The sequence below is a fragment of the Phacochoerus africanus genome, chromosome 1, assembly GCF_016906955.1.
Source record: "Phacochoerus africanus isolate WHEZ1 chromosome 1, ROS_Pafr_v1, whole genome shotgun sequence".
NCBI classification, from domain to species: Eukaryota; Metazoa; Chordata; class Mammalia; order Artiodactyla; family Suidae; genus Phacochoerus; species Phacochoerus africanus.
In genome coordinates this window covers 55,483,303-55,509,579 of record NC_062544.1, presented here as the reverse complement: position 1 = coordinate 55,509,579, position 26,277 = coordinate 55,483,303, and the positions used below count along the sequence as shown (strand labels likewise).

General features: G+C 39.4%; 1 protein-coding gene across 4 annotated transcripts in view; it reads right to left on the bottom strand.

The window, feature by feature from the left end:
• DAB2 (DAB adaptor protein 2) overlaps window positions 1–26,277 on the bottom strand; it is a 55,303-nt gene that overhangs the window by 17,771 nt on the left and 11,255 nt on the right. For 2 of the 4 annotated variants that reach the window (XM_047766606.1, XM_047766637.1), the window contains exons 2-9: window positions 6,620–6,811; window positions 5,539–5,678; window positions 4,757–4,855; window positions 2,695–2,826; window positions 2,145–2,225; window positions 1,434–1,460; window positions 1,130–1,183; window positions 653–715 (exon numbers count right to left, since the gene is read on the bottom strand). In XM_047766606.1, coding sequence (XP_047622562.1) covers window positions 653–715; window positions 1,130–1,183; window positions 1,434–1,460; window positions 2,145–2,225; window positions 2,695–2,826; window positions 4,757–4,855; window positions 5,539–5,678; window positions 6,620–6,710 — 687 coding nt within the window. In that variant the 5' untranslated portion in view covers window positions 6,711–6,811. Of the gene's footprint in view, window positions 1–652; window positions 716–1,129; window positions 1,184–1,433; window positions 1,461–2,144; window positions 2,226–2,694; window positions 2,827–4,756; window positions 4,856–5,538; window positions 5,679–6,619; window positions 6,812–23,725; window positions 23,744–26,277 lie in introns of those variants that run through there. The other 2 variants (XM_047766616.1, XM_047766626.1) reach the window with 2 other exon arrangements.

Here is a 26,277-nt window from a genome sequence, read left to right as displayed (position 1 = left end):
AAGGTCTGAGATTTAGGCTTAAGCCTTGAAACTGGACCTTTGGTTGAGTAAATGAGTCTTTTTGAATCAACATTTCCTCATCTGTAAAGGGAAATACTGCTCCATTCTCACCGAGTTGTTATGGATCAATTCATAAGAAGACTCGACACACTATAATATCCTGTAGAGAATGAGTGACTTTAACAAAGACAAGCTTTGGTTAAACATAACTGAGCCTCTTGTTTATTTTAAGTCTTACTTTACACCAAGCTTATGCTGCTAAATCAAACAGAAAGAAAACAAAAATGAAGAGGCCAGGAGTCTATACAATTAGACATCTAACAAACATATTTCCTTCAAGTAGGCTTATACCATGGATTAATATTCAGCTCCTCCTTCTGATCCCAAGTAATACCAAGACGGACTACATTGCCTGACCCGTTGCTCAGATTTAACTTCTAAGCAATATTAATGTATCCGAAGTAATGTTGATAGGCTCCCATGGTGATTTACAATAACAAATTTGTTCTAGTAGCCATTTACACTTTATGTGGAAAAAAATCAGCAGTCACCTTCCTAGTTTCAATGAAATGCTCAAGATTTCCAGTTAATTGCCAATTTGAGTTATAGATGTCATTTCCATTACATTGCAAATTTAAAAACAGACACTTACTGTTGGACTACTTAGGTCGGGAGGTGTAGACATGTCCCCAAACAAATCCATCTGGTCAACACCCTTAAAAAAGTATTTGGATTAGATTCAGATGTGTCTATTAAAAATGATTACTTTGTATATTGTTGTAATTGTTTCCTAAACTAAAATTTAGGAAAATAACTGTCACAATTGGATTTTCACTTAACTAATACAGATTTGATATTAGACTATTTAGGTCAGGAAGTGTAGACATGTCCCCAAACAAATCCATCTCATTCAAACTTTTAAAAAAGTATTTGGATTAGATTTAGAAGTGTTTACTAAAAGATTACTTTGTATATTGACATAAATGTTACGCTCATGTTTTGGGAAAGAGTTATCACAATTGGATATTCATACAAATTCAATACAGATTTGGCATTAGCAATATCTTTAGGAAGTAAAGCCTGTGCTCAGGTAAGTAAGAATCATTAAAAAAAAAAATCACATACATACCAGTTTCAGTTTGCAAGGTTGGTCATCAAGATTCATTAGGGCCTCACTCCCATTCTGAAAAGATGGCAAATATTAAAGGTCTAGTTGGCGACTTTTCCATACCTAGTTTAATTTCCTAGCGTACTGGCTTGCTAAGCAGTTAAGATTTCAGCACTAATCATCCAACTGCACATTTTTCCATGACCAGAGGTGTCATGAACACATAGTAATTAACCAGGAAGGATGCATGCTTGGGGAAGGTGGCAAAAAAGGGCTTGTAACATCACACATGCACAAGTCACAAGAAGTAAAGATGCTGCGTTACCTCTACTGCTTTGTTGGCTTCTTCCATCTGAAAAGGAAGGACACAAATTCAATGACCTTAGTAAATGACAGGAACACATATACTTATGAGTTCATAGGCATAGGGCAAGACAGCGGACTCTTGGCATACTATTTCTGCCCTACATTCCCCTCCCTTTTTCATAGCAATACTGGATTTGAATAGAGTTATTGGACCTGTTATTCCTGTAATAGTCCTTAGAATCAATGTGAAGTTTGCAGGGAGAAAGGACAAGTGTCAGTGACTAGAAATCAGAAGGGCCTAACTATAACACCCATCCACTCCCCTGTTTGGAAGAACAGAAAATATATTTCTTTACTTTCTATACTTGGAAGAGCCACATTGAAGCCAACTCTCCAGACAGGCCGTATGTTCAGATCTGTTTCTTTTTTTTTTTTTTTTTCCTTTTTAGGGCTGCGCCCATGGCATATGAAAGTTCCCAGGCTAGGGGTCAAATTGGAGCTGTAGCTGCCAGCCTATGCCATAGCCACAGCAATGAAGAATCTGAGCTGCACCTGCGACCCACACCATAGCTGATGGCAACGCTGGATCCTTAACCTACTGAGTGAGGCCAGGGATCCAACCCACATCCTCATGGATACTAGTCGGATTCATTTCTGCTGAGCCACAGTGGGAACACCCAGACATGGTCCTGAGTATTGTCTTAAGTTGAAGAGAGCCTGTAGTACTTGCCTTTTTCTTTTCTTCTTCCTTTTTCTTTACATTATAGATAACTTGGAAAAGGTCTTTAAGGTCAACGACTAATGGCTCTGCCTGAAGAAAGAGAAAGCATCTTTATCAGTACTTGAATCTTACTATTTTCTTCCCTTTGTCCCCCATTCATTCTGATTAGTACCGTTTTCTTCCTTTCTCTTAAAGCTTCTTACTACCCTCTTCTGGTTTGGGGAAGATACCCAACACCCCCTAGATATCTAAAGTATTTAGATAAAACAAGAAGCATCATGGTAATTTTCCAAATCCCTTCAAGATTTCTGGGAATAATTCACTACGTTCTAAAAGCAATGACCTTACAAGAAAGTCCACTCTAACAACCCTTGTGCCTCACGCTACATGGGTAACAAAGACATTTAAAAGATTCCTTAGACCAGTTAAAGAGAGTCATCCTCTAAAGCACTGTTCAGTCCTCCTACATCCAACTGTTTCCAGCAGGCTCTCTCGTTGAGTGACAGATGCTCTTATGTTCAAGTTCCCCAGCAGGTATACCTCAAGGCAGAGAGCTTACCTGTTGCCCTGTTTTTATGGCAAAAAACTGGTGCTGGCCTTCTCCTCCACACACATAACCAAATGCCCGGTTGTCTGTCACATCACGGGCAATGAAAGAAATCTTATTTACTGGGTGTTCATGCTCTATTACCTAAAAGAAAGAACATCAGAAATGATTTATTGAGAAAGTGAGAATATTTGTGGGCTAGTACAACTACGCACAAGATACCTCGGCATATGCGAAAAGGCTAAAACATTTGAAGATTTTTTTTGTTCTTATTTGAAGGCCACTGCTACATTTATCCTTGCTAGGAAGGGCTCCAAAGGGGGGGGAACCCCAAAACTAACAATAAAGGGTCAGAAACAGAAATGGAAAGAAGGATCTTTCTTAAAATATCTATTCTTGATTTTCTCCATCTCAAAGACATGATGCCTCAGCAGAAGCAATCAAGACTTTCTAAAGCAAAGATGGGACATATAACTTCTACAGCATTCCAAGTAGGTCTACTTTCCTGACACAAAGACAAAGTCAAGTGCACGGCTTAACCAAGCTAGAGGAAGGTTCACAGAGAGCCTTTGACAATAGCTCAGCATGGCCAGGGAACTATCCTAAGTATTATTGAGACAATTATCCCCAGTACATTCTGCAAGTCACCAAAAGCTGTCATCCGGTATTTGTCACCCTCACATAGAGGTCCATGTCATTTTCCAGGAGTCCCATGTGGCAGGGGTTTATTGGTTTCGTGGTGCCTTCCCCTCTATTCTTCGCCCACCCTTTCTATGCATTCTGTCAAGTAGACAGTAGAGCTCAACTCTTCAGGGATATATGTGGGTGTGTAGGATGTGTCTTGGCTTTTGGTTCCAAACACCTAGGGCTACTGAAAAGTTTATATTGAGCATTTTAGAAGTTTTGGGAGTGAGAGAATGCTGGTGAGGGAAACCTGCCGCCATTCTCTGGCAAGCTTGGGAAAACAAGAGTTGAAAGATAAGGGACAATGGAAACAGCAGTGTGGGAGGAGCAGCAGGCTGAGTGAGCATGTATCAGGGCTCCAGGACCCTAAGTCTGAGCAACAGGTTTCACATATTAGATAAGGAGAATCTCTAGGAAGAGCTGAAGAGTAAGTAGAGATCTTCTCACAGTATCTTATACAATAAAGTATTGTGCCGAAATGAAAACATTTGAAGTGGATGAATTTGATGATGTTATATTGAGTAGAGGGAAAAAAAGGTCCCAGGAGACTTAAAGTATGATACCTTTTTTTTTTTTTTTTTTGCTTTTTAGGGCCACACTTGTGGCACATGGAGGTTCCCAGGCTAGGGATCTGATCGGAGCTGTAGCTCCTGGCCTATGCCACAGCCACAGCAATGCCAGATCCGAGATGCAGCTGTGACCCGCACCACAGCTCACGACAACCGCAACACTGGATCCTTAACCCACTGAGCAAGGCCAAGGATCGAACCTGTGTCCTCATGGATGCTAGTCAGATTTGTTAACCACTGAGCCACGATCTGGGATCTCCAGTATGATAGCTTTTTGATAAGGCCCAAACAAACAAAAAGTAAGCAAGACCATTCATGTGATAGAATAACAGCAACCACAGAAAATGAGCAAGGTTACATCTATGTGGGGAGGAGGAGGAAAAAGAGAAGAAGAAAAGGGGGTAGAATTAGTTAGCTAGTAAGTGCACATGTAACCAATATATTAAAATGAGACCCCTACATAGATCTATGATAGCATCACAAATAAGGAGTTAGGATTTATCTAGTTTTGTGTACTTGGTGTCCCCTAAATGCCCAATTGATATTTATAGTGCACCTATGTACAAAGACTTGAGGTCCTCATCTATAATAGGAAATCAATTTCAAAATAAAGTACCTTGACTCCTTACCTCCTATCCCGTCTGTCTGTTCCTTTTTTTTTTTTTTTTTTTTTGCCTGTCACTGCTAGAGAAGTGCAGTAATATATACTATTCTTTTTCTTCCAGAATTTTGAAAAGGCAAAACGGGAGCTGAAATTTATGTCACAAGTTATTTGTCAGACTCAGGTGGTCAGAAAAGTGTCAGTGAAAGTGAATTCTTACCCCAGTTTTCTCATCAATTATTTTTATTCCAGAAAGAGAAATGTTGACCCAGATCCTCTGTTTATGTTGTCCCTGAGACCGACCAGCGGCTGCCATTCCCTGACAAGGTTGGGAAAACAAGAAAAATTTAGTTTAAAGTACCCTGTGATGCTTCTGACTCTAAAATTTTCAAAGACAATCAGCCTTGTTTTCAGCTTGGTTTACCATATATGAAAGGATCAGGCATCATTCATAAGGGACAGCAGGATGGGATAGGAGACATCGAACAAGGAGATCCCTAGTTAGCCATGTGAACTTGGACAGGTCCTTTTGATTCACTTGGCCTCAGAATAGTCACTGGCAAAGACAAGAAGATCTTCCAAGACGTTCCTTCTAGGCTTTGTCTTATTTAAGGAGTATTATTTCCTTAATTAAGTTCATAGAGACAGCAGTATTAGTATTTCAAACTTTTACAAAAACAAAGGGCTAGCACTGAAGAGCAACCGTGTCCAAGATGAGTCCCAAGTATTACCTGAATATCCCCAGGTTCTAAAATTTGGTCTGCTCAAAGGAAAAGGCATCTAAAGTTCTGCCGTCCTTGATTAAATCAGGTCCCCAGACCAGCACTCAAAAAGTGCACATTCAAGTCTTCTCATAAAGTGGGGACACTGCTGGATCAATTATGTGATTAGAAAAATTTTTCTTTCCAATAATCAAGATACAGGTAAACACAAGCTTATAATACCATTCCCTCTGTTAGACCTTTGCTTAAGATAGAGAAAAATCATGCTTTCCCCTTTTACCTTTAGTTTCATCATAGAATCTTGGCTCATTTTATCCCCTCTTGCATCTGGCACATCATCAATGCCGATGAGCTTGGCCTTGTATTTCACACCATCACCTTTGAATCTGGCCAAAAGATATTCATCCGTCTTTTCTGAGCCTGAGAAAAGAAAAGAAAGAGGGTGAAGTTTATAAATGCATTGAAATACCGGCCTATATGAACAAATATACCACAGGATTTAAAAATCTGATTATACTACCCTTGGTCAAATATGCAATATTCTACCTTATCCTTACTCCCTTTGAGTAAAATCATCCTTTGTAAAACCATATGGTGTTGGTGTGGAGAGAAAATAAACTCTTAAAGAAGCAGAATGGATTGAGTTATGGGAAACATACAGGCATATGTGAGGTGGGATTAGAGAATATTCTTCATCGTAGTTTTAAATTTTTTTTTAAAAAAAGAATATAAAGAGAATCATACCTTTTTAAAAAAATGAAAGAAAAATAAGCCACTGCATAATTTACTAACATTTTTGAACTATCAGTAAGGCAGAAGAGAATTATGGTAAATTCCCTTGAAAATCATTATGATAATTAGCCCATCTTTATAACTTCTTTTGCTTCTCTTAAAAGGCCTGGGCAGTCTCACTCCCATTTCTAAAGTATGGACATGAAAGACAAGGAAATCATGGCATATGCTCAAACTATGAGTGATTAAGGATGCTTGTACTTCCTACTGGTACTTTGGGTCAAAGAGGGTCTCATAAAATAAAGACCTTGATTTTTACAAAGTAGCTACTTCAATAAAGCAAAGTGGGAAAGAGGTTCCTAAAAGATAACTATGTAATACTCAACAGCTACAATTCCCAACTGAACAGGATCTATGAAAGCTTCCCAGTAGGACTCAAGTTGGTGCAATTGCAGAATTCAGAGGTATGTCTTATCGCATATGGCTGGAACCAATCTCCTCTGCCAAAGCCGTACTTTCCTATTTAGGAGACCTTGACACTTGGCTCTTACTTTGCCTTATACTCCACATTTCTTTACAGATAACCACCACTAGCTCCCCTCACTGGTCTCAGAAGGATTTCTCCATACCTTTCTTCTTTTCCTTCTTTGATGGTGCCTTTGGTGCAGCCTGTTGGTCAGGCTGACCATTCGTTGCACTCGTTTCTACTTCGTTAGACATTGTAAGAAGGCAGACAGCAAACCCTGCACCAGCAGACACCAAGTGGCACCAGGCGATCCCCGATGGAGACAGCTCAAATCAACATTACCAGCTACAGACACCTGTGGGCAGAGTTTAGAGGAGTAATGAGATCGTAGCCCAGCAAACCCAGACTTTATGTCTTAATAGGCCTACAACCAGTGATGTGTAAGTGTAGTTCTTCAGATTCATTCTGTTCTTTCTTCTCTGTTAGACTGACTTCTGACAACAGGGGAGTGGGTAGGACTGTTTCCTTTGTAGTTTCTAAAACGGAAAGAAGGTATTTACCAGATTTTTCTTTAAGTAATTGATATCTGGTAACATTTAATGTGATCATAGGTACAAACTACTAGGTATAAAATAAATATGCTACCAGGATATACGGTACAGCATGGGGAACGGAGCCAAAATTTTAAAATAACTATAAATGCAGTATAATCTTTAAAAACTGTGAATCACTATGTTGTACACCTGAAACTTACATTGTAAAATGACTATACCTCAATAAAAATTTTTAAAAATGTTATTATTTATATAGCTAAGAAATTCATATTGGAGCTTTGGCATACAATCTAGTATTAAAGATAGTGATCAAAACATAGATGAATACAGACATAGAGAACAGACTTGTGGTTTGCAAAGGAGAAGTGGAGTGGAGCAGGGGTGGATTGGGAGTTCAGGATTAGCGGATGCCAAATATTATATATAGAATGGATAAACAACAAGGTTCTACTGTATAGCACAGGGAACTATATTCAATGTCCTATAATAAACCATAATGGAAAAGAATTTAAAAGAATGTATATATACATATATATGTATAACTGAATCACTTTGCTGTACAGCAGAAATTAAAAAACTGTAAATCAACCATACTTCAATAAAATAAATTTAAAAAAATCAGGGGTGAATAAGGTTTCATAACAACGTTGAAATAAATTGAATGTCAGGCCTAAGAAGATTGCAACTGGCATCTGAAATTGGGCATTCTCAATTCGTGTTCTCCAAAAAATCATGTTACTATATAGCAAGTGATGAGTAGAGTTAGGTATTTTATCTTATTCATATGGATAAATAGTCTTTAAATGTTAGGATTCTGTATATGACCTCCGGGGCTATCTATGTACTATGTTTCAAAAGTCCTTCATTTTTGACACCACGCACACGTCAGGGAAAAAATGGAATTATCGGGTGTCTCACTGAGTGTACATACTTTATGCTATTATTTAGCATTACTACCCTCCAAACAGTTTGGTATGTGCGCTCATAAAGCTCCCCTGAGTATCACAGTAGGTAAAACAGAAAAAGTCACCGCAAGCACACAGAAGTGAGCTAACATTTCAAAAAGTTCTTCCACGGCCCCTGACCCCCGGGGGTCAGAATTTCTACACAGCTCCTGAGAGAGCTGGAAGTTAACTTTCTATAAGAACTGAAGACCAGAGGCAAGGAAAAGCCATTCACAGGAGTGTAATCCTGTAAAGACCATCGGCGGGCTGGTACACTCATTCCACCCCTATTCTGTGCCTATAGCACCCATTTATTTGAGCTTTTTAAAATTCCAGGGCCAAGTGCACCACACGGGAATATCTGCTATTTGTTAGATACTTAGAAAATAAGAAGTCTCCTGGTTTTGCTCAGTCAGCTTATGTGGTACTTACCTTTCTTCATAAATGTCAATATGTTTTCCTGAGAGTCAGTACTTAATCTCTCCCTCCATAAGTCTTTAAACAGTCTTCCCAATCTTAATAGTCTTTAAAAATACATACACCCACAAACACATAAATCTATGTTTTACAATTGTTTCATTTTCAGATTTAGTATTTAATTTTGCTCAAAGACACCTAACAGGTAGGCAGCGGGGAAACAGGTCTGGTTAGAGATGAAGACAATTGGGGACTTGAAGCCCTGTTCACTCTAGACTTGGTTGGGGGCCAGGCACTCTTAGCTGTATTAACTGTATTAACTCCAGAACATTCATGGTAACCCTATGAGTATTATGATATAGTATTATTTCACTTTTCCAGATGGAAAGCCAAAGCACAGAGGTTTTAAACAACACAGCTGCTAAGTTGAAACCAGGTCTCCAACCCAGGCTGTCTGGCCCCAAGCCAGAGTTCCTCAAACACTGCACTAATGAATCTCATATGGGAAACCTCCTGCCAGCTACAGAGATGCTCTATTACATACCTACAGAGCCCCTCCCCCAAGAAAGATATGTCCAAGTCCTAACCTTTGAAGCTTTGAACCTTTGAATGTGACTTTATCTAAGAAAGGGTGTTTGTAGTTGTTATTAAGTTAAGGATCTTGAGTTGGGATCTTCCCGGATTTAAGGAGTGCCCTGTGGTCCTCGGTTATCACTCACAATCTAAACATCCAAAACTGAAGGTCACTTACTCTCTGCCTTTTCATATTCCCTTCCCCTCAAAGGACTGTCTCATCTCAACTCCAGTCTCAGGAGGTCAACTCCAACTGCTACTAGCTCTCTTAAAATCAGTGACATTGTTTTCGTCTTTTTTGGGAGTATCTGGCTTCATGCATTAGATACCTATACCTTTTTGTGAACCCTTTTTGCCGTAATTTTTTGCTCCCATGACAACCTTGAAGCTCTGGCCTATGGCTGTGTTCCTTGAATTGGGATAATCTGGGATTTTTTTTAAACCTCATTTTATTTATTTACTTATTTTCGTCTTTTTAGGGCCGCACCCAGGCACATGGAAGTTCCCAGGCAAGGGGTCAAATCAGAGCTGAAGCTGCCCACCTACACCACAGTCACAGCAATACTGGATGTGAGATGCGTCTGTGACTTATGCCACAGCTTGTGACAACGCCAGATCCTTAACCCACTAAGTGAGGCGAGGCATTGAATCTGCATCTACATGCAGACTAGTGGGGTTCATTACTGCTGAACCACAACAGGAACTCCTAAACCTCATTTTAAAATTATTATTATTATTATCATTTTAAAATCTCTCCTTTTTGGGGGGGGGCGGGGGCGCGCTGTGTCTGCAGACAAGGAAGTTCCTGCAGCCACGGATCAAACCTGAGCCACAGTAGTGACAATGCCAATTTCCCAAGGGCTAGGCTACCAAGGAACTCCAGATTTTTTTTTTAATTTTATGATGAAATGCCTTTAAATTTCAGAATAACATTGGAAGCTTTCCTACTTAATTTTGGGGCTCTCTTTGCATTTAGGACAAAGATTGAGACTTTTTCATTTTGTATGTGAGACTCAAATATTTTACCCCTACTTATCTTCAATCTCTTTTTCTCTCATTCTTATACAGACTCCAATTTTTCTGATTTCTTTTAGAAAACATTTGTCTTTGACCCCTTCCCTTATCAAATGAGCAGAACCCCTTTATCTCCCATATTCCTGCCCATCTCGGTTACTTATTTGTCCCTGAAGATTTTCCCCTCTTCCTCTTCAATTCTGGATGGAAAGTAACCTGGCATGAGTTTGTTGCCCATTTTCAAAGCCTGGGCACTATTCTACAGGATATTATTTCTGACAAGAAAAGACTGAGCTCATTAAATATGGTACATTTTATTCTAAAGTGAGAGTATTTTAAAGGAATTTGAGAAGTGCCACAAAGCACTTTGGGGGGGCTTGGGAGAAGAAATAGTGGTGTGTGGTTTAGTCATAAAAGTGACACAAGCCGTAACAACCTTATAATTCAAGACCAGGTATCAAGTCTAGTGTTGGCAGACAGCCAAAATGGATGAGTTTTAAAATGACTGGTGCTACCTTGGTTTTACAGCAAAAACTTCTTCTTCTTCTTTTTTGTCTTTTTGCCTTTTCTATGGCCACTCCCGTGGCATATGAAGGTTCCTAGGCTAGGGGTCTAATCGGAGCTGTAGCTGCTGGTCTACACCACAGCTATAGCAACTCGGAATCTGAGCCACGTCTGTGATCTACACCACAGCTCACGGCAATGCCAGATCTTTAACCCACTGGAGCAAGGGCAGGGATCAAACCTGCAACCTCATGGTTCCTAGTTGGATTCTTTAACCACTGAGTCACAACGGGAACTCCAGAAAACTTCTTTTTATTTTATTTATTTATTTTACTTTTTAGGACCGCACTCGTGGCATATGGAGGTTCCCAGGCTAGGGGTGAAATCGGAGCTACAGGTGCCAGCCTATGCCATAGCCACAGCAATGCAGGATCCAAGCCACTTCTGTGACCTACACCACAGCTCACGGAAACACCAGATCCTTAACCCATTGAGCGATGCCAGGGGTCGAACCTGCAACCTCATGGTTCCTAGTCAGATACGTTTCTGTTGCGTCACAATGGGAACTCCAAAAATTCTCTTTTTGGACCCTAGGTGTCCAAAACGTGTAGCAGCAATGGAATTGTTTTAAGGTATGTGGTATCCTTTATGTCCTTTCACTGTTTGGGGTGAGCAGTTACAAGGGGCAAGGGAGAAAAAAAAATAGGGAGAAAAGGTTCCTTTAGTATTTTAGCATATTCCTTGAAGAAAAGGAAGGCATAGGTTGGGTTATAATAATCAAGGGCTGGTCTTCATCATAGGCCATACAATCTAAAAGGTATCTAAGTTCCCTGAAATGACTGGAAGGTAGATTCTCCCCATAGGCTCCAAGACTCAAAAGATAAATCCCTTTATAAAGGAATGTTGAAAGTTTATTGAAAAATTTTACAAAAGTGTACCTCCAGTTACATGTGTACCAGAGTGATAAACATTCACCTTTTTCTCCAGGTTTAAAGAGAAAACCCCTCATCACAGAATCCCCAAATGCCCCAGTTATCATTTGACATGTGGTGGACAGAAGAAGTCTTGCTTTCAGACTTATGTCCCTCTGTTGGAATGATCAACTTAAATACAACGTTTAAAATTCAAATGCATAATGCTTCCAACAATGTTACAGAATTGTCAACTAGCTCACAAAATCTTTAGCAGCTTTTATAATGAGCTGATTTTTTGGAAAGACTTTGGGCTGAAAAGAGGACATGGGGACCCAAAGATGCTTACTCTTTTCTGTGACTGCTTTCTTAAACTAGGGCATCACCGAAGAAAGTCTAGTTCGCATCAAGATATGGGATCTGTTTTATTTTATTTTATTTATTTTATTTTATTTATTTTATTTTATTTATTTTTTGTCTTTTTAGGGCCACACCCATGGGATATGGAGGTTCCCAGACTAGGTGTCTAATTGGAGCTGCAGCTTCCGGCCTACACTACAGCCACAGCAACACAGGATCCGAGCCGTGTCTGAGACCTACACCATAGCTCATGGCAACACTGGATCCTTAAACCCACTGAGCGAGGCCAGGGATCAAACCCGCAACCTCATGGTTCCTAGTCGGGTTCATTTCCACTGTGCCACAACGGGAACTCTGGGATCTGTTTTAGAGCTATAGTAAGGTAAAAGGTGTTTTTTGTTTTGTTTTGTTTTAAATATATACATATAAAGGGGAACAAGTGGGTGCAGGACAACCAGCAAGTATAGTCTTTTTCATTTACTGGGTTTAGTCCAGGGACTCTTCGGACCAAGGACCAAAAATCAGGAAACACACAAGGGGTGTTATCATAAAAGAGGAATTACTAATTAACATTCAAAAACCCATGCAAAAAGTCACATGAGCAGCTTCCCATCTAAACCTAGCTGGTTAGTTTTTCTACTTTTAGGAATGGGCTGTTTCCTTCTTTGGAAGCTGGAAAAGAAATAAGAATACACATCCGGAAACAGATGAGGATTGAACATTATTGTATAGTCTTGACTCCTTTTTACAGTCCATTATACAATACAAAGTTGTAGATGAAACTATGCTGAGTCGATGAAATTACCTTCATTTGAGTGAAGATACATAACGTGGATTTTGGACTCAATACCAACCTCTCTGAAAGAATGTGGGGATGATGTCCCCTTTCCATGGCACAAGAATCAGATGACCAGGAGAGATTTTGCAACTTTTTTTTTTTTTTTTTGGTTTCTCAGAAGGCTCTGAGAAATGTATACCAGAAGACTGTGAGTCATTTTAGGATGACTATGTCCTTTGCACTAGAAAACAATCTGTGCTGTAGTTTATTTAGCCCTTAAAGTGATTCATGCAGGGACTAAAATCCAGGAATACTCAGAATAGGGACACATTTTCATAGGGACAAATTTTGCTGGTGCATCCTATACCTACTTACCTCTTCCATCAGTAGGAAAGTACTGACATCAGCAATGATATGAATTAATGATTACAGGGGTCTAAAGCAATACCACGATGAGTTTGCCACCTCCCTCCCAGTCTATTATTTTACCCTGTTTTGCTGAGCAGAGGGGGATTTTCTTGATCAGTCTCAAAGCTGGTAAAAGGAATCATTCATGTTAAGAACATTTTAACTGCAACCCCCTTCCACAGATGGGGAATGTTAAGGGGAATGGGACAAACACCTAACCTACCAAGCCCTTAAAACGCTTATCCTAGAAGTTCTATGACATAAATGTGTCTCTATTTTATGAATATTAAAATGGACTCAGGAACACAAGATCAATCACTAATAAGCCACTGGGTTTATTGAACATGATCTGTGTTCCCTTTCCAACTATATATGCTGCTGCTCTTTTTTTTTTTTTTTTTAATTCCATTGATTTTTTTTTTTTTTGGCCAAGCCTGAAGCATGTGTTCAATTCCTGGGGCCAGGGATCGAACCCTCGCCATAGCAATGACCCAAGCTGCTGCAGTGACTCTGCCCAATTCTTAACCCTATATGCCACAAGAGACCTTCCTAATATCAGTGATTTTAACCTGTATTTTATAAACCACTTTCAAAGTCATAATCTTACTGATTTTAAAATACTAGTTAGCGGAGTTCCTGTCATGGCTCAGCGGAAACGAATCTGACAAATACCCATGAGGACGCAGGTTTGATCCCTGGCCTCACTCAGTGGGCTAAGGATCCAGCGCTGCCGTGAGCTGTGGTGTAGGCCGCCGATGTGGCTTGGATCTGGCATTGCTGTGGCTGTGGGGTAGGCCATCGGCTGTAGCTCCAATTCGACCCCTAGCCTGAGAATCTCCATATGCCATGGGTGCGGCCCTAAAAGAATTTAATAAATAATTAGATACATTAAATTAAAAAAAAAATACTAGTTAGCTTTTCAGAAAGCACTACATAAACTAAACACAGGAAAGGAAATTAAGGAGAATCCAGAACAAAGCAACATATCCTTGCTAAAGTGTCCAGCATTTTGTATGGGTCAGAAATGTGTTTCTTTGTCCTTTGGAAATTTATGCCTGTCTCAGCTGGGGTACTGAACTAGGACATGTGAAATATTAACCTCTAAGGCAGCTCCTGGGGTCCAAGAGGGCAGCAAACAGCCTTCACCACTATCTTCAAAGTAGCCTTTTGAGAAAAAGGGACGCTTCCAGAAATGATGCAGCCAAATTTCTGATATTTGATGTAAAGCCTAAATTCCTTAGCTCAAATGCCTATACTTTTAGGAAGGCTTATTCTATTTGCAAAGGCCAAGCTGAATAGACAGTAAGATTTTTGCCACCTATTTAATTGGGGAAATGAGGCTATGTTAATACACACTGAAAAGAAGTCCTTAGGAGATTTTCTTATAAATGCTGACATTGCCGTAGGGGCCTCAGGAACAAAACATGCCTGGTTCAAGGAGGTATAACCTAGTTATGCATTTACAGAGAGCACATACCATTGCTTTTAACCCCTGGGAAGGATGCTACAGGACTTACAGGACCTGTAAAGCTCTGAACCAGAAAACTTTCCCCTATGTTTGGAACCAAGTCAGACCAGAGTTAAGAATTCCCCATACAGTTAACTGTTTTTCTTTTCTTTTCTTTTTTTTTTTAGGGCCACACCTGTGGCATATGAAGGTTCCTAAGCTGGGGTCAAATCGGAGCTACAGCTGCTGGCCTATGCCACGGCCACAGCCATGCAGGATAGGACCTACACCACAGCTCATGGCAATGCAGGATCCTTAACCCACTGAGTGAGGCCAGGGATCAAACCCACATCCTCATGGATCCTAGTCAGGCTCGTTAACTACTGTGCAACAAAGGGAACTCCCAGCATACAGTTAATTTTGGGTAGAGATGAGATAGTACAGCAGCTCAGCGTTAAGGCTTGGAAGTCTTACACATTGTCACTACTTTCTAGCTCTGTAGCTTGAGGCAACTCACCTAATATTCATTTCTCTCACCTGCAAAACGGGAATACAGTTTGCATAGTTGTTAGAGGAAATCAACAATAAGAACTTAGGTAGAGGCCTCAGTGCCTCGCATTTAGAAAATGCTCAACCAATGGTAGTTATGGTTAAATCAAGGCTAGGTTTCATGGACGTTATGTGTCATGTATGCAGTCTTGTATTGTAGCTAACATTGGTTTTCCATAGCAAGTGTTTAAACAGCTTTAGAACAAGTGGGACCAATGAGTAAACAGAAACACAGAGGGATGTGGTGCTTTAATAAGTAAGGCCCAGGTGAAAATTTGTCAAGGTTAGAGCCACTTTCTGTCCAGCTTTTGTGGCTATAGAAGGTAGGTTCTGACAGGAAGAGGACTGTGGGAACAAAGTTTACTCTAAGTTACACAGAGAGGCCTGTTTTAGTGAATCTTGAGTCAAATCCAAGCCCACATCATTCCCACTTGGCAATCTAGAAGGTCTACCTTACACCCCCTGAGGAACTTTTATGGGGAGCTCTTAAAACATCAATGTCCCTGCCACACCCACATCGATTAAGTCAGAATCCCTGGAGGAAAAGATGCAGGCACCGATATATTTTAAAGATTCCAAGATGATTTTTTTTTTTTTTTGCTTTTTTAGGGCCACACCTGTGGCATATGGAAGTTCCCAGGCTAGGGGTAGAATTGGAGCTATAGCTGCTGGCCTGCGCCACAGCCACAGCAATGCAGGATCCAAGCCATATGTGTGACCTACACCACAGCTCATGGCAACATCCGATCCTTAACCCACTGAGCGGGACCAGGGATAGAACCTGTATCTTTATAGACACTAGTCGGTTTCCGTTCCGCTGAGCCATAACAGGAACTCCTCCCAGATGATTCTAATGTACTGAGAAGTCTGAGGTTCAATAGACTAACTTCCACAATCCTTTGTCCCCCTTAAAGAAATACCAAGTGGGTTAGACTATTGAGCTGGAAGAAACCTAGGGAATGATTTGGTCACACTTTTTCATTATCAAGATTGGGAAACTGAGGGCAAGAAGGTATATATATCTTGCCTAACTGTTAAATACCTGGTGGTGGATAAGAGTTGGTACCAGCAGAAATTTAGATCCTCAAATAAGACTCTAGCGTCCTATTGCTACAGATCATATGTATCGGGTTTTTTAAAAACATTTTTTTCTTTTCTTTTTTGGTCTCACCCATAGTGCTTGGAAGTTCCCAGGCCAGGGACTGAACCCACATTGTAGACTCAGCTTGCACCACAGCTTCAGCAGTGCTGGATCCTTAGCCTACTGTGCCACAAGGGAACTTTCTAAAATGATTTTTTAAGAATGTTGCACAAGGCCCATTAAATAGAGACTGAACCAAGAGTATCTTCCAGTTAGTAGATATACCAAGCAAAGAACAAGAAGATTATTTAGTAGAATAGTTTGAACATGGAAATTTCAGAGATGTTTTCAAAACCAAAATTGAAAAAAGGGAATTTTACATGCTCTCATGATAAGTGATCACTGGATTCTTTTGGCCTATGCAGCTAGAGTCCTACTTGATCAAACTGGCTCATTAAAGTTAACTCGGCTGCTTGGAAGAAAGTATTTGGCTAGGTTTGAGATGCAACTCACAGATCAAAGAATTCACATTATTTCAGTACATCTCTACTATTCAGTGCTTAGCCTTTTTGCTCTTTTTTTTTTTTTAGCATGATAGGAAATTCGAGTTCTTAAGTTGGCAACTTCCAATATTCTTGACTCACTCCGACCTCTCTTAATTTTATACCCACCCCACCCATTTTTTAAAAAAATAAGTTTTTATTAGGAATATCTCCTTACAGAGCCTAAAAAATATTCACCATAATAAAGAGTGTTTAGGAAAGTTTAAGACTTGGAAAAGGAGCTTAATGCTATCCAAATAAAGGCCCAAATGTCAGGGTTCCCAACCAACCTAGCCCAGAAGGTTCAGTGGCATTGTGGGGCAAGCCTCGGGGCCTTGGCTGGTAGGTGGTATGTATAAGCACCATGAAAGAGCTGTGTGACTGGTGGGCCTATGGGGATGTGATGGAACTCTGTAAGGCACTTCTTTCCCCACCCCGGGACACCACTGCAGGACCAGTGCCCTCAGTACCTGCCTTAGTCATCAGAGCCAGCGTGGTTTAGTGGTAGCTCATACTGGGGTGCTGGCATAAGGCTGCAGTGACAGTGACAGAAGGGGGCCCTTGCAAAGCCTGGTCTAGTTATGAAGTGACAGTAACCAGAAAGTATACCAAAAAAGCAAGGAGGAGCAGTAAGATTTTAAAAAGCTAAAGGATTCATAGATAACTGGAAAGGGTGAATGGAATAAATCAGTTGTAAAATTTCAATTGAGAAGAATTCTATTTTGTAACTATGAAATGGTAAAGTAGGATTCTATATTTCATTCTGCTTCCCTCCCATCCTAAATCCAAGGGGATATTCTGAAAAATGAACAATTACATGAAATATTTTATGGTTTTAAATAACAACAACAACAAAACACACAACAAAACAACTAACATGGAAGCCTCTAGAATTTTCTGTTGCTGGGCCTTTGGGGCAATGATTTGAGAGGCATTATGGAGCTGGTACAAAAACATAGTAACAAATGATTTTTTTTTTTGGCTTTTTATGGTTGCACCTTTGGCATATGGAAGTTCCTAGGCTAGGGGTTTGAATGGGAGTTGTAGATGCCAGCCTATGCCACAGCCACAGCAACGCAAATGGATCTGAGCCGAGTCTGTGACCTATACCACAGCTCACGGTAATGCTGGATCCTTAACCCACTGAGCGAGGCCAGGGATCGAACCCACATCCTCCTGGATATTAGTTGGGTTTGCTACCGCTGAGCCACGATGGGAACTCTAGTAAGAAATGACTTTTACTTTGAATTTGCCATCTAAATGTACAGTGGATATTATGCTTGACCCTTGTAGGAAAATGTAGTGAAAATACTAATGACAGAGTGCAGATAAAGGACTGTCATTGTATCACATGATTTCTAGGCTGATATATTGACATTATTCATCCCTTTTCCAACAATCCTCCCTCATGTCTACATATATCTCCCCAAACAGACCAGCAAACATTTCACTGTTTTCATTTCTATCCTTCCCAAGGCAAACATATTTCTACTGAAACTCACTCCTCTGCCTAATTCCAGGCTAGTTTTTATTTATTTATTTATTTATTTATTATTATTATTTCTTTACAGAGAAACTTGTTTTATAATCATTATCGAGTTGTTCAACCAATGTCCACAGCCATCTACCTTTAGACTTCATTGGGTGAGAAAAATAGACTCACATTTGTTTGAACCTTGCTCAATTTTCTATTTTTTTGCAAGAAGAATGCATCCTAATTGACTGAATTCATCATGGTGAAGAATACTAATTTTAGAATGAGCAACTTGACAATCCATCTGTACACTTTGACCGAATACTGAAGGACAATAGGGTGCAACTGTTCAGTACTGTTCTGCTACAAATGTGTGACCCACCTCAGTCAGATCCCGAATCCAGTTCTACCTTCCTTTCGACTATGTTTGGCGACCTCTCTCTCCTATTGAACTCAAGCAGCTATTCCAAATCTGTTTATTTTTAAGTCCCCTGGATTATGGTCACCACCTTGGAATATTTGCCTAGCAGATAACCTCAACAAGAGGAGTGACCTTCTTCCCTTCACCTACAATGCTTGCATACCCATCCTTAGCTGTCTGTTTGATGTAAAACCCTCCACTGTCAGAAGTTTTATCCCCTCTCACCAATACCAGGGCTTTAATTGGTCAGTTATTTATCCTGCCTTTCACACCACTACTTGCTCTTTTCTGAAACAGTTCCTTCATTATAGCCTATAAATATGTTCCAGGCTTTGCAATACAAGCAAATAGACACACAAACAGACAAAAAATCTGGGCTAGTTTTTTTAAAAAAAAATCATAGAAATGAATCTTAGCAGTTTGTTTCCTGGAACACACACCAGCAAGTTGTGCTTTCTTGTTCCCATAGGAAATAATCCCGAATGAAGTCAGCATGGCGGTGTAGCACAGCTAACAAATGGGCTTCAGGATCCACAGCTGATTCATTTGAGTTCCTCTGTGATTTCATCTATGATGCTCATATATAAAAATCTTAATTGTTAAACATGTTCCACTTTCTACTCCACTGCCATACAAAAGTCATCTTGAAAGTCTATGTGGATGTGAGAAGAGTTTAAGAAAACGTGTTATTTAGAAGCACCTGAGTTTTATTTTTTTATTTTTTCTACTTCTGTGTCTGGTTTATTTTATTCAACATAGTATTTATGAAGTTCCAGCCAAGCTCTATCTTGGTCATTATCATTGCCACATATCTTACTATATGAACATGCCATAAATTTTATCCAGTGTGAAGCTGCTATAGAAGGGCTTCTGTGAACATTCTGCTACCTATTTTTTACACATATATGCATGCAATTCTTTTTATTTTATTGAAGTGTAGTTGATTTACAGTGTTTGCCTTAGTTTTAAGTGTATAGCACAGTGATTCCATTATAAGTACATACATATCCATTATTTTTCAGATTCTTTTCCTTATAGGGTATTACAAATTATTGAGTATAGTTCTCTGTGCTATACAGTAAGGCACCTGCATATTAATAATGTGGCAGACAGCTACATCCACTAAGATACTTATTTGATGATAGACCTTATCAGGGCACTTTAAACACAGGCAAGTCATCTAAAACTTTTCCTTCTCAGAAAACAAATACAAGAAACACCGTCTGATATTTAGTTTCTTCTTTAATAGCCTGGCTGAATTATACTAAATCCCATTGTGGCTTCCCTTTCTAGGCAGAGCCCCACATTCACATCATCTTCAAAGTCATGGCTTGAGTGTTTCTGTACCTTTCTGCAACTCATGTTTCAGAGACGTACTGGGTTATGAATAGTTTAAAGGAAGAATATGCAGCTGCCTTGTAACATCAGAACAGAGCAGACAAACTGAGGTGTATGTAGTACGTTTGTGTGGACAGGCGGGGTTTCCCTTTTGTTGTGTTTCTGTATATAGACCAAAACCACAAAAAAGTTTTTATAGTTATATAGACCCAACACAAGATCAATTTTAGTTACCTGACTCTAATATGTTGTCTCTGGTCCTGGGTGGCTTTTTCAGTAGAATATGCCCTTTGTTTTAGTGTTCAACCTACCCTCAAAGTTGGCATTAACTTTCCACAAGAGACTTGCCACAGGCTTATATTTCCACATCTGAGATGATTTATTCTAGCTGGCAAGACATCCACAGCCAACAGGGCACTTGGGCTTCACCTCCAAGAATAATGATGGTCCTGCTAACCCTCATGTCTAATGATAATTTTTAAAAAACATTTACCATTCTTATTCTTATTTGTGTGCTTGATATATCAATTATTACTTTATGGATGGTTCTTCATGATTTATCTTATTTCCCTCAGAGAAGACTTGGCTGCTTTTAAACAAGATGAAGGAAAAAGAGTCATTTGAAAATAAGAGGACTTTCTATGTATTTGTCAAATTTTAGGTTTACAGAGGACCAGCAACCTAATAATCATCCCCTCCCCCCCCCCAACAACACCAGGTCTCTACCATGCTAAGGATTAGGAAGTTTCCAGAATGCTTTCTAAAAGGCCAGGGGGAACTCATCCACAAGAAAAAAGGCTTATAGGCTCCTTTGCTTACTTCTTGGTTTCTGGTCAAATTAGATAGGTTGACAGATAAGAAATTCCTTGGTAATTGCAGGTTCTGTCAGACAAGGAGAAAGGTGAATGTGCCAACCCGTTTTCTTGCTTTTGCGGCGATATATTAATTCTACTCAAGTGTTGAAAATTTAGGAGACAGGTTCCAAAAATGGTTTGAAATTGTTAACCCACCTGCTTTGACCTTCTGTGACCACAAATATTCTAAAAAGCTGCTGCAGAGTGAGATGGACGAAGTGGCGGAAAGGCACAAGCATCCTTGAGCTAATATTCACACTGTCATTATTGGGCAATGGCGTGTTGGGAAATTGGATCGAATAAGTATCTAGAGGTAAATCAATGCATTTTTAAATTGAGGGATGGACAAAATCTAAACGGTAGCACATTAGCCCCTGCTAAATGAAAGACTTGGGGTTTTCACTGCTGCGCGGTTAACCACATTGAAGCAACTACATTGAACAATAAAGTGTCCTAATGTATCAAAATATCAGTCTTTGGTTCATTCACTGCAAAGATGGATGAGCATAAGAAGTTCCAATTACACTTAAAAAACCTACCCCTTAATATCAGACTTTTGCTTATAAAGTCTAAGTAGGTGAGAGAGGTTTTGTTTCATGAATTCTATACATAAATCCATGTGAATGTAATCAAAATGATACCAGTTATAATCATGCATGGTAATAAATACACTTCCACAAACATGTCTAAACATCTGCCTTAGGGATCATGATGAACAACTGGCAAGTCTGGAAGAGTAATTTGAGAAACCTCATATCTACTAAGGCCTTCTGGAAAAAAAGCCACTCCTAAATGATTCCAAACATTGAACATTATTAATCTAAAGACACTTTTAGGAAGTCAGTTTCTATTCCACCTTCGGCAAGTTATTTAAGTGACTTCTACAAACAAGGTTAAAATGGATGTGGCGTTCCAGGGAACTAAGTTAAGAGTTCTTAGACAATGAAGACACATCTTTCTTACGAGGTCTTCTTTCTTGGTTGTCATAATCAAAGAACACAAGGAAAGATCTCAAGTATCACCTTAATCTGTACAGATTTTGAAAAGTTTATTCTGGGATTTAAAGAGTGACTTTGAAGATCTTCTAACATATATTAAACTGGATTGTTTTCTTAAGTCATCTTTTCTAACATTAAAATCATTCCAGGGCTGGGGAAAAGGGGAAAAAAATCAAATTTATACCAGCTGCATTAAAAACAAGCTATCTAAGTAAAGTGTCCTGGTTATGTCATTAGACAATTTTTCAAAGGCTCAAGTCTTGAATATTTCATTTACTATTTTCTCTTTTTTATTTTTTTGTCTTTCGTCTTTTTAGGGCCGCACCTGAGGCATATGGAGGTTCCCAGGCTAGGGGTCGAATCAGAGCTGCAGCTGCCGGCCTATGCCATGGCCACAGCAACATGGGATCCAAGCTGTGTCTGACACCTACACCACAGCTCAGGGCAACGCTGGATCCGTTAAGGAGTGAGGCCAAGGATCGAACCTGCATCCTCATAGATCCTAGTTGGGCTTGTTAACCACCAAGCGACAAAGGGAACTCCCTATTTTCTCTTTTTTTAAAGATAAGTTCTTGAGGCAGCAATGAACAGATGACTTTGAGGAACTTAGAAAAATGCTATTTTTCTTTCCCAGGCTCAACATAATTTTGTTTTTGTTTTACTTCTGATCTAGATATTATTCTACAAGATTAAAGAAGTAACAAGTGTCTTATCTTTATATGAAGTAATATTTAATGCAATATGCTAGTTCCTATAAACCTATACCACTACCCTGATAAAAAACTCAGTTTGGATATTTTAAAAGGAAATAAATGCATTAACTAAATAAATCAACAGTTCATATAGTGACCAAGGAATTGGTGCTTCCCAAAGAGCTTAACATATTTGAAATGATAAACTTAAATACTAGGAAAATCTAGCTTTTCTGACTTTGTGGACTATAAAGACTGATATATTAGATCTATGTGTGGTCTTTTAAAATGTGTGATAGCATTAGTTTCACTCTAATGCTGGGTAACCTTCTGCTCCTTCCCTGTTAAAGGAATTTGACTTGAGTTGATAATGTGAGTACTGTATTGTCTAACAGTTGTGCTAAAAGCCTGTGAAATATATTCAGTTTTCTAGTTCTCAGAGCTTTAGCTAGAAATGACGGAGTTCCCGTCGTGGCTCAGTGGTTAACGAATCCGACTAGGAACCATGAGGTTGTGGGTTCGATCCCTGGCCTTGCTCAGTGGGTTAGGGATCTGGTGTTGCCGTGAGCTGTGGTGTAGGTTGCAGACGCGGCTCAGATTCCGCGTTGCTGTGGCTCTGGCGTAGGCTGGCATCTACACCTCCAATGAGACCCCTAGCCCGGGAACCTCCACATGCCATGGGAGTGGCACTAGGAAAGGCAAAAAGACCAAAAAAAAAAAAAAAAGAAAGAAAGAAAAAGAAAAAGAAAAGAAATGATGTTGAGTATTTGTCCTTTGCATCCAGTTATTATACAAAACCTGCCTAGCACTCAGAATCACAAGTATCACTTGGCTTGGCTTTAGGGCAAGCAGTTGGTCAAAAATCTGGCTTACTACAGGAAGACTTTCCTAGAATAAATGGATGAGATGAGAATCCTTCCTTCTCCCAGGCCAGTTGAATGTATCACCCCTGCTGGGTTTCATCACCTTCTTAACATGACAAATCATGGGGATGCCATGTGGGTCTAGAGTTTTAGCATGAGATGAACTGGTAGATACAGCACGTTATCACAGGCCACTTTGCTGGGCTTCCATTGAGACCTCCCGGCTCATTATAAGATGTCATATTTATATTCAACTATAAAAAGATTTCTGATTAGTCTACACAGGAATGTCAACATCAATGATTCACTGGGAAGGAAGTATCCTTGCTTCATAAAAAATGTAATATTTAAGCAAGCTGTTTCATTAGCTTTTGGAGCAATCTCATCTGTTCTCTGAACCATTAATGACCTGTTGCAAAATTCTGTGTCTGCCAAGTCATTGGCATTTAAATACTTGAGGAAAACATGAATGGATATACATGAACAGAGAGGAACTCCATTTGTAGCCTCTCTTTACAGTCTATTATGGTCATTAAATAAAACTAACCTGAGTTGGTCCTTGACCTTTTAGATTCACTCCACAGTGGCATCTGGTGTTTTCTAGTCTTATTATGTAGGCATTTTTAGCATCAGAGAATGCAATTAGATCATTTGTTTCCTTAGCTCAACTCTTTAGCCCTGCGCGAAGACAAGTTGAAAGACACTATTAAGTTCTTAATCCAATCTTTATTAAAAAAGACTCAATACTGTAGACAAGGAGGATAAGACAAATCCTCAAAAAAGTAATGATCAAGCTTTTCTATAACCCAATGCTGCCTTCTAGTGCAGTAAAATTTGAAATTAGGAATATGTTTATAATTGTAATTTTATTTCTTTTCCATCATGGTTTACTACAGGATATTGAATATAGTTTTCCTGTGCTCTATAGTAGGACTTTGTTGTGTATATATTTTATTATAGTAGTTTGTGACAGAGTGGTAATGTTTTAAAAATCAGAATGCATTCCTTAAATTACAGAAGTGTGTAGGCAAGGAATTCCACCAAAGAAAGTAGTGAAAGAAACAACACTAACACGCATTCTCAGTTTCTCTAAGATGAACAGTGTTTTAGGTCTCATTAACAGAAGCAGGATATAGATAAAATTTTTTTCTCAGAGTCAGTCTTTCCAGTGTTGAGGGTCTCTCACTGAAATGTCATTCTACATTTGCATCTCCACCGAAGAAATTCCTTTAAGAGTCAAGTGCCATTCCTGTTGACTCTTAAGAGCATGTCACCCGTCTCATACTATGCCTAGTCAGTGGGACTCCACAGATGGTGAATCACTGGCTTTACCCCAGATTTTGCCCTGAGGCCATGCCATTCGAAAATTTAAAAGGCCTCCAAGTACTGGCAGCTTTTTTCATTGCTGTTGAGAGCATACAGGGCATAGTGATTGATACCTGCTCAAAGCCACTACGATTTCGAGACAGGAAACAAAGTTACCCCTAAATGCCATTGGTCAGTGCCAAAAAATTAATTCATGTAACAAATCTATGTCCCTACTACGTGCCAGGCACTATTCTAGAGGTTGGGATACATCAGTGAGCAAAAGAAACATCTATTACCTCATAGGGTTTACACACTAGCAGGGGAAACCCGTAAGTGGATTAGAGTCTTTCAGAACGTAACAGGTGCTCTAGAAAAAGTGATCAGAGTAAAGTGAGTTGGAGTACAGGGTTGGGGACAGCTTTCATAGGTTTTTTGGAAACACAGAAGGAATATCATATTATTAAAGGTTAAATTTATTGAACACTTATTATATGTCAGGTGTGATGCTATGTCTCTCTCATTTAGTCCCAGGGAAAGCTATCCTCAATCCGTCTTGACAAGAGTAGAAACTAAAGTATGGAAGTTCATCAGCCCTCTGAAAGTTGCACACGTCTAATATCTATGCTCTTAATTTGTTTTAGAACAACCCAGGCAAAAAGGGAGAATTAATCCAGTTCTTCCAATAGGTGGAATGGGCATTAGCCAGAAATACATTTGGGAAAGAGGAATTGATATCAATGGGAGAAGGATATTTATGTCACCTTGGCTAGAATACTGGACCCATGCTGGGTTATACTATGGGAAAAGGTTGAAAAGCAGGTCAGACTGGATGGGTTTACAGAATTATATTTTGTCTAGACAGTACTGAGAAGACTTTGAGGTTTTGAGCAATGGTGTGGAGGTCAGGGTGGTGACAAATCCATGTATGGAGCCATGGCATCAAAGAGTCAGATAGCTTTGTAGTATGATAGTTGCACGAACTTGCCATTTTGAGTGATTCAACACTGCCGGTTTCTTTCATTTAATTACTTGGCTAATCTTTTGGAAACAAAGCCTTTTAATAGAAAGGTTAAGGCCTAACAATCTCAAATGTCAGATTCAAGGTTATCCCATTTTGCCAAGTTTGGTGACCCTCAAACTTCAAATAAACAATATGTCCCAAAAGTGGCTTAAAAAAAAAAAAAGAAGGCCATTATGTTTTATAACTTTCATTCTAAGACCCTAAAAAAAAAGGATTCCCATTGTCAGTTTTATAAAAACGTGTGTAAGTGATGATAATATGTACACCTAAAGGAACATCTTTTGTAAAAGGCAGCTATTGACTAAAATAGTCATGGCATTATAGCTCCTTATGTAAAGCAGAATAGACAGCATTTTCCCATTGTATATCTGTTTCTCCAAATAACTACTGAGAGACTAGAAGGATCAGTACCAAGGAAATACTGGTTAAGAAGAGTGGCAGTGGGGTGAGAGACAGATCTCCGCTTCTTAAACATTTAGAATAGCGGTATTAGGGTGACACACCTTTCTGTATTTTAAAAATTGAATTCCTTAGAGACATGCTAATTTGTCAGACAGCAATATTTAAAATGTAGGCAGATTTATAGTTTAACTCGGGCTAAGGATAAAATCATGAAGCTACTCTAGGATCAGGTACATGAAAATAAACTCTAAAGAAAGCTAAGAGAACTGGACTTTCCGTGTGGCTTCATAACAAAAGCTAAGAGAACTTATATATTGAACTTGAACACCTCTGGAAGCATACAGAACACTGTCCATAGCAAGCTTTCC